At 43.3% G+C, this 12,892-nt stretch overlaps 1 protein-coding gene and 1 long non-coding RNA gene across 3 annotated transcripts in view; one reads left to right on the top strand and one right to left on the bottom strand.

Annotated features, from left to right (window-relative positions):
- The window catches only part of VPS13C (vacuolar protein sorting 13 homolog C), a 2,773,485-nt gene that overhangs the window by 1,581,237 nt on the left and 1,179,356 nt on the right, over positions 1-12,892 (top strand). For both annotated transcript variants that reach the window (XM_078680824.1, XM_078680823.1), the window contains exon 56: positions 3,904-4,064. In XM_078680824.1, coding sequence (XP_078536950.1) covers positions 3,904-4,064 — 161 coding nt within the window. The remainder of the gene's footprint in view (positions 1-3,903; positions 4,065-12,892) is intronic.
- Positions 1-12,892, bottom strand: part of LOC144822865 (uncharacterized) — a 790,049-nt gene that overhangs the window by 695,828 nt on the left and 81,329 nt on the right. The gene's annotated exons all lie outside the window — the stretch shown is intronic.

Below are 12,892 nucleotides of genomic sequence, written 5' to 3'. Positions count from 1 at the left end.
GTGGATAAGCTGCGAGGCCGTTTTACTACGCTAATTTCTACGCTTTGTCTAATGCTGTTGTAATATGCTTTGGCCCTGCGCTATTAAAGGGGTCATCCATCGTTGCCACAGATCTTCAAGCCCCAAGCAGACCTCGCCAAACAAAGGAACTTTCTCGGCTATCTGTTGTTGGTGATTAGCAGTGACGCAGGAGTGGGTAAAGGCGAGTGCCTGTTTTTTCCTCAAAACTGGATGGCCCCTTTAAAGCGTATGTTTACTTTACGCTACCTACCTCTGGCCGCAGCGACACACTCTGCCGCCTCCATACCTCTGTCCATGGGGAGGCGGCGCTATCAGCAGATCTGTCCCGGCTTGGCTTTCACCGCTTAAGTAAAGTTTGCTTTGCACATTAAAACTCAGACCTGAAGCCACGCATTCTTATGTTCCCTTACAGAACGGCAAGTGCAGGAGCTGCAGGCTGGCGCGCGGGACACTACTGAGCCGTGCCCCTCTGCTACCTTTTTTTTTTTTAGCAGAGCTTTATTTAGCGTGAACTTGACCCAAACAGAATGGGTATCGGAGCGCTTTACATAGCACCAGTTACGTTACACGAGGACACACATTTGTTTTTCTTGGGCACGGGGAGATTAAGTGATTCTTTTCCTATTAAAGAAAGACGAGTGCTGTCGCTGCGAGCTTAGGAGGTATTAACTCGAGCTCAGTAATAGACTAACTTGGACGATGTTGAGAAAACAGTTCTCCGCATTCGCACTCAACTGATACCCAGTTTTAGTGTTTTCTCTGCTGAAAATGCACCTCGATGGAGTACAATGATGTTTTGGTGAGCATGCGTGAAGATCATGGCTTTCACCTTCACTACAGGTAAGATACCTTTTGCAGTTTAGCACTACTTTTCTACTGCTTACATCACAGTTGTGCTTAGCATGGCGAACGGCTATTCTTTTAAACGTGTTGTTTGGTGCATGGATGAGCAAATGGGGGGTGGGGGGGAGTGAGAGGAGGCTTAGAGTAAGTAGAGCATGGGTCAGGATACTGCGTATGTTTACAGCTATGTGCCTGGGCATTGTGTTGGGGATCATGAAAATATCAATTATTTAGGTGGCTGAACAATGGACTTTTCCCTTCCGTGTGGAGATGCAGATGTGAAATAAAGGCACAATAGGTTTTGTTGCAGAGCCTACGTATTGGTCACGTGGGGTAATGGGTCCTGTTCCATAATTATCCTCTGCTTGCCATTGTATGCAGCATATGAGAATAGAGTACCCTGAGCTCCAGGCTTTTGTTAAGCAGACCACTTGAAGGTCATTCATTCATTTGTTCAATCTGTTATTTTAAGGGTCGAGTTTACTTGAATTAGCCTTTCACTAAGGAGGCTGCCTGGTTGCATTTGCCTGGAATATTCTGTGGTAGAAATGTCCGCATGTTCTCCAGATCCCAAAGCACTTCTTTGCTCACGAACGCGCAACCTGCTTATCCTTGTAAAGGCATACATGTTAGATAGTTTTAACTGCATATTAAACTGAGAACACCTCTCAACATCCACCATGTCTGCACCACCACAGGATCACTCTGCACCACCACAGGATCACTCTGCACCACCACAGGATCACTCTGCACCACCACAGGATCACTCTGCACCACCACAGGATCACTCTGCACCACCACAGCATCACTCTGCACCACCACAGCATCACTCTGCACCACCACAACATCACTCTGCACCACCACAGCATCACTCTGCACCACCACAGCATCACTCTGCACCACCACAGCATCACTCTGCACCACCACAGCATCACTCTGCACCAGCACAGCATCACTCTGCACCACCACAGGATAACTCTGCACCACCACAGGATAACTCTGCACCACCACGGGATAACTCGGCACCACCACAGGATCACTCAGCACCACCACAGGATCACTCAGCACCACCACAGGATCACTCAGCATCACTCAACACCACCACAGCATCACTCAGCACCATTCACCGCCACCACAGCATTACTCAGCACCACCACATCATCACTAAGCACCACCACAGCATCACTCCACCACCACAGCATCACACCGCCACCACAGCATCACTCCGCCACCACAGCATCACTCTGCCACCACAGCATCACTCCGCCACCACAGCATCACTCCGCCACCACAGCATCACTCCGCCACCACAGCATCACTCCGCGCCACCACAGCATCACTCCGCGCCACCACAGCATCACTCCGCGCCACCACAGCATCACTCCGCGCCACCACAGCATCACTCAGCGCCACCACAGCATCACTCAGCGCCACCACAGCATCACTCAGCGCCACCACAGCATCACTCATCGCCACCACAGCATCACCACAGCATCACTCAGCATCACCACAGCATCACCACAGGATCACCCAGCATCACCACAGCATCACTCAGCAGCACCACAGCATCACTCAGCAGCACCACAGCATCACTCAGCAGCACCACAGCATCACAACTGCATCACTCAGCACCACCACTGCATCACTCAGCACCACCACTGCATCACTCAGCACCACCACTGCATCACTCAGCACCACCACTGCATCACTCAGCAGCACCACAGCATCACTCAGCACCACAACAGCATCACTCAGCACCACAACAGCATCAATCTGTGCAACCATTCAACAACTGGTTCAAATATGTTCTCTCAATGTTTCAAGCTTTATTACAAATGTCACCAAAAGATGTTAATATTTCACTTCTGTTCTTGTATTTTCGTCACAATAAAATACACTGTACATAATCTTCACAAAAGTTATTTGCGAAAGTTTAAGCTATTACCATTATAAATTACAATAACTTTTATTGAAGTATTAATTATTAAAAAAAATAAAAGCCATTGTTATCTGTAGTAGCAATACATGTAAGTCACGTAAATACAACACGTATTGCATTACAACTTCTATAGGTGTCACATTTGCGAAAGTTAAAACTATTGGCATTGTAAATGACAAAGCTATTAATTTCGTGATTTTCAAAACTAACACATACAAAAAAAAGGTGTCATTTACAACACCAATAGCTCAAACTTTCCTAATGCGAGACCTATTTCATTGCAAATGCTTGTTAAAATGTGATTTGTGCTGTTCCTGATTATGCTTTATAACTTTGTGTTTAACCTGCTAATGGCTCTCTGCTTCTGATCATTAAATGCCTTATACGTATTATCTTATGGTTGCCTTTTTCACTTCAAACAGTTAAACACGCCACTGTTTAATGTAAAGTATGTATTTAAGGAATTTGTAATGAATGAGTAAATTGCTAAGATCTCTTGCCCCCTTCTGCCTTTTCTAATTACTGAGAGAGGAATACATGACAAAAGGGCCATTTTCCAAATATCAGAAGAAGTAAGTAATTCTTTGGAACTGCTGCATACATATAGGACACTTTAACTTTTATTAAATAATACGTTGATGTAATTTTAATAAACTAAAGTAAGATAACAAATCCCTGGAAAAAACATAATTTAATTATAGCTGGAACAATAAACCTTCATGATTATCTGCAGCACGCAATTAAAAAATGCAACACAATATTCACATGTTTAAAGCAGGACTCAATTAGATCTTTTAATAGAGGTGTAAGTCCTGTTCAATGGCATGTGGCAGTTGTAATCATTCTCGTGAATAAAGAATAAAGTTAACATGAATGTTGCAACATGACTTAAGTAGTTATCATTTTCTTCCAGTAATCTATATCTTTGCTGACTGGGTGAGACATGATCTGATGCGGACACTAAGTTAATATTTGAAAAATAAAGACCTCTTGATAAGCCAGCACAAAGGACTGCATACCAAATTAGCTTATTTCAGTATGTGATGTATCAATGTACATAGCAGTGCTCTGATATCTTATCTTTTTATACCTTTGCATAGTTCCTCATGGTTATACCGAGGTGGCCAACATTCCTGTTGCCAAACCAGGACGTCGCCTTTATAATGTTCGTAACCCGATGGCAGAATACACTGACTCCGTTCTTACTCAGATTGATGCCACAGAAGGGGATAAAGTCATCACCATCCGATCTCCTCTGCAGGTAATGTGCTTCTAGGAACATTCAGCTCCATATTACGGCCTGCCATTTTAAATTTCCTACCCCGGGAAAAAAAAATGTTTGTGCGTGAAAATGTCTTCTTATCTATTGTATGTTGATAGACCTGTCTAAAGGGGTGTGGAAACTCGAATGCTGAGGAACACAACCTGATATGAGTGTTCTGTTGTCCCTGTTAGTTGCTGGCAGCTGGCGACAGAGACTGTAATGAAAGAAATAAAGAGGCTACATTGCTACTGCAGCCAGGAAGTCACTTTATTACTCTTTCAGTTCTTAAACATTATATTGGTTTCTTGAAGTGTCGTGAAAGTTTGCCAAATTAATATGTTTTTGCTGATGTGAGAATTTTTATTTTATTGATCAGTATGATACACGTTTAGAATTAAACGCTTCAAAATTAAATGATTTTTAAGTATGTTTTGTGTTTTAGATTTTGAAGCATAACCTCTTAGATTGTTAGATGAGATCATTTGATTACCTATTTCGAGGTCAATACGTTATAGAATCATATGGAAATTTTGACCCCTCACCTATGTTTTAGGTATGTGCTCTACAGCCATGTGGACACCGCTTTATGGAATTAAGGCAATAACTAAACGTATAAATAACAGGGGGGTAGAGCATGCCTCAACCACGGAAAATGTGAACCCACTACACCTACCTTCTTTGGCTTCCTGTTCAAGAGATGGTCACATTCAAGAAACTATGTCTCATGCATAAAGCACCCCATGGGAACAACTCGATTTAACTACAGAACCTTGCGATACCTTACCACCCCACAACAAGCTTACTGTCTTACAGTGCATTACAATTTGCTAGTTGCAAACCCAGATGATTGAAAGAAGGAAGAGCTATCAGTGAGGATACATAAAGTTATTGGGCCCTGCTTTTGGGTAGTTCTTGATCCTGATTTAGAGGTCGAAGTATCTATTACTAGTTTAGGATAGTCCTTAAAATCATCCTTTTAGGAGGCACATTCATCACACTTTCACATTCAGAGGACCACCCTTTCCCCCCACCAGAGTTGGAGCTCTTAGTTGCCTCTAAGGTCTTCCATTCTTGACTTCCAGGAAGAAATATTCTCTCAATCCATTGTTCCCTTTACTGTAGATGTTTGCCCTGTACTGTTGTTCTTACTATAATACATGGCATCCTGCAATCCCTGTAGAAAGGCTGGTGTATGTTTCATTATAGCAGTTGAGTTGTGACATCTCTAGTCAACTGTATTAAGAAAATGGCATAGATGCACATCTGTAATAACTTATTTCAGTTTATTTATGGCATTACGATTCCTGCTGCTAGAGCCAGCAGCTAAGGCAATAGGGAGGTCACAGCTGAATTTGAAACAATGAAAACAAGAAGTGGCTTTTCCTTTTTATGATCTCTTTTGATAAAATCGATACTGATAAGCAGAAAGTAATTTATGGCAGCCTGTTTATATTTTTGCACACTATGGGGCATTGCAGGAAAGATAGAAATCACACATTCAGCACTAAAGTATTCTTTAAGTTGATTTACAGGATACAAATTCTAATATCTATCTCCAACAAAGTTTTAATTTCTTTTTGGTGTGTTTAATTTCACAGTACAGGTTTCACTTTTACTCCTATTGTCTGCACCCTACTATCTCTTGCATACGAAAAAGCAAGACTACAAGAATTTAAGCAGTTTGTGGGAAGATTGATGTATTGCTGTACGTTGTACAAATATTGGAATCTACATGACCCTATAAAGGACCTCTGCCTTCAACCTTGTTCCTATATATGGTCATGGAACGCCACTGTGGCTTGCAATACCCTTATAATTTATGGCAAAGGGTACTTTATTCTATACATGTTCCAATGGTATGTGAAGAGGCTACATGTTAGCACTATATAAAACGTATTAAGTAAATATACTACCGTTAACAGCATCTGGTTTTATCTACAATAAATCCGATGACCAAATTGACTCAGTTCTGTGACTTCTTCTAAAAGAGAACTTAGTTTTCTTGGTCCAATATACACATAGTAGTAGAAATCTAGGTTTTATGTATTGCTTCAAGTGATGCCTATTACCATACTTACCAACTTCTTCTCTAGATGTGACACATTGATGACATCATTACACATCCTTACTCAGGCCTCCTTTATTGTTCCTATGTCATAGAATTTGCAGACTTGATGTTGAAAAGATGTACGCACACATTAAAGGATGTCCGCAAGAAAGTCCGAGAGTAGCAGTTTATTAGAAGCTGGTACATGAAAGGACAGCCCATCCACTCCCAACAAGCTCCTCCACTGGTCTGACTTTCAAGGCCAAACATTCAAAGCACCCCATAACAATTCTGGAATTGCCTGGTTCCAATATTCATGTAGTACACATTACCACACAACTCCCTCCCATATATGTAGCCCTCTGTTGATATTACACCCACAACCTCCCTGTAAGATGCGAGTCCAGCCACTCACCTGAAAACCACATCCGTCTGCAGGGGCGATGACTATTCCTCAACCCACCCTGAGCACCTCTCAGTGCTGCTGATATAACAGAAGCCCTAGCAGGTGATCAAAGAGGGTAGGGGATTTGGGATGAGAGACAAAGAGAGAGAGACTGCTACACTCCGTGCTTCACCAAAAGGAAGATGTGATGTCTGGGCCAGCCAGGTTCTGGAAGGTCACTCGGCAAGCTACTTGTGATATATCCTAAAAAATACACAAAGTGCATAAGCGTTACATTCCCCAATTTCAATGGAGTACATGTAAAACATACACATGGGTTAATGTTCACAATACCTTTCTTTGAGTGATGCCTTGTCAACTAGTTAGTCTCTCAGTAAGGACTATGGTATATACAGTTTGCTTCAATAACCTAAACAGGTATTTTATTAGGCTAAGTAGTCTATATCGTAACATGAGAGTTTATGCAATAGATTTATACGATCCTATGATCTCACCTTAATGTGTGAAGGGAGTTTCCTAAAGCCAATCATATAATACTTTGGCCAAAGTGTCCTAAATATGTTGCCAGCATTCTCCAACAACTTGAGGATGGCGCACCTTTAGAAGGAGTTACTTGCGCCTTTAAATAAAGTCACTTTTAAAACTTAAAAAAAAAATATGCCTAAATCAGGCGACCAGTACAAGATCTGTTCTCTGTGCACACGCTGCCAAATATGTGTACAAACAGGGATGCACACTTTACAAGAATAAGAATAATTATTGCCTATTCGCAGCCCAGTAACATATGCATTTACATTAGGCAATAATCATAAACATGAAATAATTATTGTCCTCATAAAAGATAGTATTAACAAGATCAATATTGTCCCAAAATGTCCACTCATCAATAATGTATGTAAAGTCCCAAGCATTTATCGCAGAGATAACTGAAGCGGAAAAGAGACTAAGTTAAAATAAACAATGATTGAAAACTTGTTCCGAGTGATTCACAGGCTCTGCAATGTCCTTGAACTCCGCCTGACACGGGAGAAATCTTATCTTATCTTAATAGAAATTTATAACGTGCACGGTGACCAGGAGGTTTCATGGCGCTGATCAGGCAGATATCACATCAAAGGGAGGTTACCCAAGAACTTGCTCATACAGGCAGGTTTTAAGCATTCTTCTGAACACCAGAAGATTGTTACTCGTCCGGATTGCTAGTGGCAGGGAATTCCAGAATTTTGGGGCGAGGTAAGAGAACCTACACCCTCCCTGGCATCTGAGCTTGAAGGTAGGGATAGACAAGAACTGTTGATGGGCGGACCGTAGATTGCGAAGAGGTACAGGCCTAACTATTCGGCAGCTGATAAATTTGGGGCTACTGTCATGCAGGGCTTTAAAAATTATACACCCTGACTTGAAAGCAATACGTTGGGCAATAGGAAGCCAGTGAAGTTTGTCCACCAGAGGTCTAGCGGATAGCCACCTGGGTTGCTTGTGAATTAACCTAGCGGCCTGGTTTTGTACCAGATGGAGACGCTTAATAGGCCCAAAGGAAGGCCGAGATAGATGAAATTGGAAAAGTCTAGGCAAGATAAAACCAGGGCAATCACAACCTGTATCAGAGCAGAGTGGGTGAGCAAGTGCGCAATCTTCCTAATCCTGCATAGCTGAAATAGGCATGACAAAACCACTGCCCCCAGCATTAATGATGACCCCGAGACTTTTTACCGATGAGGAGGGGGCGGGAGGGGGATCCAGTTCCACTGGCCAATAGTGAGGGCCCCAGGAAAGTTCACTCTTCCCAGGCAAGATTAGTTCAGTCTTGCCTGGGTTGAGTTTCAGGTGGTTTAGCTCCATCCAGCTCTGAATGTGGAGCATAGTAGTTTGGAATTGAAGAATGGAGTCAGGAGAACTATCCAGGGTAAAGACCAGCTGGAGATCATCCGCATAGTTGAAAGTGGTAACCTTCATATTTTTTAAAGAGTGAATCAGAGGCTGGAGGTACAAATTAAAGAGTAGTGGGGAGATGGACGAGCCCTGAGGGACTCCACATGAAGTCGCAAGTTTAGGAGCATTGAAGGAGGCGAGACGAACAGCTTGGGTTCTACTCTCGAGGAAGGATTTGATCCAACTGAAGGCAGCGCCTGAGATGCCGGCCTGTTTGACACGGTCCAGCAAAATATTGTGGTTGACCGTGTCAAAAGCGGCTGACAAATCTAACTCCTGGGCATCACCTTTGCCGGCATTGGCTCTCATAGTTTCCAACATAGCCAAAATTACAGCCTCAGTAGAATGGGCAGGCCTAAAGCTTGCCTGATGCGGCTCTAAGTATTCTGTCTGTTCTATGAAATTGGATAGGCTCTTGGTCACATGAGCCTCTAAGATCTTAGCCAAGAAGGGGAGAAGAGAAATGGGCCGATAATTAGAGAGGCCTGCAGGCTGAGGTCACTTGCTTGCTGAAGAGGAAAAGGCTTGGGGCAATCCTTCCTTGAAGGCTTGAATGACACACAGCTCTGGGGAATCCTTGAACGATGCGCAGGAAACAAAAAGCCAAGCAACCAGTGCTTGCAGAGCGAGGCTATTTATAGCCTGGATCCTGGGTGTTGTCGGGCGTGTTCTGGAAATGTGTCAATTCAGTTACTGAGCACATGTTTAAGCCGCATAGAGCAGCTGTCTCATTTAAAGGCACATGCTCTCTGGTCCCCTTACTTTCAATAAGCATTGGCAAAAACAAATGTTAAAAAGGAAAACAATATACAAATAAGCATTGGTCACAGAAAACAGCAAACAATGAATAATGAAAGAAACCACTGGTCACAGTTAATTCATTGTTGAATTACTGCAATATGATTAATGTTTTGACTACATGGATGTTGGCAAATAACACATGGTGAGCCAAGGATAGTGTGACAGGAATTCCTGACACTCTCAAAGGCCCAACTGAAACATTTATATGGACCATAGGTGTGTACCCATATATGGGTATTGCTTTGTATAAACATGTATAATAATTATGTTTATAAATATATAGATATTTGTAATTTCTGCATAACAATTGTACATATTACATGTGTCAAATCAAATCAAGCCATCAAATCAAAAATATCTTTATTTAGATATAAACATATATCTTTAAAAGAAAATTATAAAGTTCACATTATGTAGCAACTGTTAAAAAGCGAAGAGAGAACAAGCAACAGACAATTAACCAGCCGTGATAAAAGTAGAAGTTATCCACTCTTGGGCGTCCTTGTTCCATAGCAATTTTAAAGGAAAAAAAAACACAGGGTGGTAGTGATAAGAGAAAGGATAGCTTAAAACATATTGTGCAAGATAACTTTTCTCATCAACCCTTTTATGATATACCCATTGTCGATGGTACCGTGCATATAAAAGACAACCAATATTCCTAAACCTCTATATTAAAATTTCATTTCGTCCCCCCATAAAATTAGAATCTGTTGTGGGGTGCATTAAAGATTAAAAGGAGTAGGGGGGCGCATTAACAGGACCCATTTTGATTAAAATTACGGTACGCCAGCTGAATGAATTTTGTGAGTTTTATATTTAAAACAGTATTATCGGGGTTCAGAGCCACCATAATCGCTTGCCTACAGGACCGGATGCCCAGCCTATTCCATTCAGCTTTAAGTTTGGACCTGCGTTCGGAGTTAAGGGCTGGGCAGAGACAGACCACATGCAGCAGAGTTTCAGCTGTTTTGCCATATCCTCTGCAAGTTAGATCCTCCGCCATGCGTAGCCATGAAGGTAGATCTTGCAGAAATCGCCAGTCACCCATTCTGATAGCCGTAAGACTACGTTTAAGGTACAATGAGTATGTACAGGCCAGGTAGGTGGCAGGGACTAGCCGACTGTACGAATTTAAAAGAGGCCAAGCATGACTGCGTTTCGAAAAGTGTGCTTTATCCATGATGAGAGATTTCATTCTCACACATTTTTTAATCCCCATTTTAAAAGCTGTCTGACTGGGGTTAAGGGCCCATAGGTCACTCGCTGACATTTGCTGAATTGCATCCTTGAAAAGGCGACCGAACGTTACACCTGAATTTTTCTGGGAGATTTCTAACCAGACTAAGGATTCTAATGTGCCGGGGTCCGCCTGCCTCAGTTTGTGACAAAGGTTCAGGTATGCCCCGGTGTCGGAGGCATCATAGTTTAATAGCCCCATCTCTAGTCTTATCTGTGCAGCAGATGCGGACTTTGGTAGCTGGAGAATCTTTTTATACATTTTAGTTGTGTGCCTATTCAAAGCAGAGTTCATTTTTCCCCTGAATGTCTATGCCATATGATAAAGTGGGGCCAATTTTCGCTCTCATTACTTCTAGAAGAGGCGATAGGGTTGGGCCTGAGTTTTTTTGAGAGCTTGCCTAGTGACACAGCAGGGTCGTAGCTTTGACTGCAATCTCACTACGCTGTTTTGTGAGATTGCTTCTAGAATCCAGATGGATACCTAGGTATTGATACGACTGACCTGTGACGAGGCTTACATTGTTAAATAACCACCCGCCACCAGCGTAACGTTTCTTACCAAAGGGGACAACTTGCGTTTTCTTTAGGTTGACCTCTAGCTGGTTCATGATCGTGTAGCTAAGCAATTTGTCCAGGAGCCTTTGTAGCCCGACCCTCTTAAGACTAAAGAGAACCAGGTCGTCGGCATACAAAAGGTTGCTTAATGCCGAGCCTCCCACCTTTGGAGGATGACTATTTGTATCATCCAAGGTCGTCGGCAGGTCTGCTATGAACAGGTGGAAGAGAAGGGGGGCCAGCACACATCCCTGCTTCACGCCTCTGGTTGTCATAATTTTCCGTGAGAGATGTGTGCCGGACCCCAACTTCACCCGGACCCAGGTGCGGGAGTGTAGTTGGATGATTGCCTCTAACAAATTCTCTGGAATCCCCCACTTCCTTAGTTTTACCCATAAGGCCGCCCTGGGGACTCTATCAAATGCTGCTTTGAAGTCGACAAAGCAGCAAAACACTGACCTAGATGTTAAAAAAGCTTTGTCGACAATGGTTGATACTGCTAACAGATTAGTCCTAGTCCCTGAATTAGCAATGAACCCTGTTTGATTCATCGGCATCAGGTTGTGGTCTTTTACCCATAGCCTCAAGTCCTCCAAAAGGAGGCCTGCATAGTGCTTGGCCTCAATGTCCAAAAGAGCGATGAGTCTGTAGTTATTCGGCGAGGCGCGTGATCCTGATTTGTGAATTGGATGGATGATGGCGCCCCGCCATGAGTCGGGGATTGTTGCTGTTCTCAAAGCGTAGTTGAAGAGGTTTGTTAGCGTTCCAGACCAAAAGGCAATGTCCGATTTAAACAGGCTCTGTGGCAATCCATTAGGGCCTGGCGCGCCGTCAGCTCTTGCTTTTGTTATAGCTTTGACAACCCTTTCTTGTGTCACCTCGAGGTCCTCATAGGCGGGGTGTGTGCACTCGGTGGGTGTACTCCGCTTGATACCAAGGCCCGTATCAGTCTCTTTTGGGGTACTGCTTCCTGTGAGCCCTAGATGTTCTGGAGACTTAAAATGATCCGTTAGAAATGATACCCAGTCTGATTCCTGGATATTTGCGGATCCAAACGTCGATGTGCTACAATTTGTGCGGTTGATTAGGGCCCAGAATTTTCTGGAGTTTTTCCTCTTGTTCTCCCACACCAGTGTACACCAGAATTGGTTATCATGTGATCGTTTATCTTTTCTGATCGCCAGTTTAAACGACTTTTGGGCAGTTTGGTAGAGCATTAAACGTGCACTGTTCCCCGGGGATTTTGCCAGTGCCCGCAAGGCGTTGTTTCTAACTTTCTTGAGTGACTTGGTCAGGGGTGAAATTGTAAACTGACGAGCCTGGGTTGCCCTTTGGAACTGCGGTTTTGCAGGGAATAGGTTGGTCAGATGGGAACAGAGCATCGGCCAAGTTGTGGTCGGAGAAGCCTCTTGCTCGATTCCGTCTCTTATGATGTCCATGCTTACACGCAGAATATTCGGGCTAATATCTTCACTCCACTTGAGGCGCAATAGGTTTTCCGTGTATATTCCCCGGCAGTTTGGGGTGGCAGGTTTGTGATTGACTGGACATGTATTGAAGGATATGACATGGGGCCTATGGTCACTTTCGGTTTGTGGACAGATGCGGAAGTTAGCTAAACATTGAAGCAAGGCGGCGTTGCAGATGGTATAATCCAGGTAGGATTGCCTGCTGCCATTAGTCGAGGACCAGTTTGGGGGTTGTCGCCCGCCGACCTGCCATTAATAACAAGATATCCTGCGCTATAGAATCTCATCGCACAGAGTTCGCCCAACCCACATTGAGCTTGGTTGGGCGGTTTGGTTTGTATCATGAACTCGGTGATAGGAAATAAAAAAAGCC

This window comes from Lissotriton helveticus, chromosome 3_1 (genome assembly GCF_964261635.1).
Source record: "Lissotriton helveticus chromosome 3_1, aLisHel1.1, whole genome shotgun sequence".
Classification (NCBI taxonomy): Eukaryota; Metazoa; Chordata; class Amphibia; order Caudata; family Salamandridae; genus Lissotriton; species Lissotriton helveticus.
This window is presented reverse-complemented; position numbering and strand designations above follow the sequence as displayed.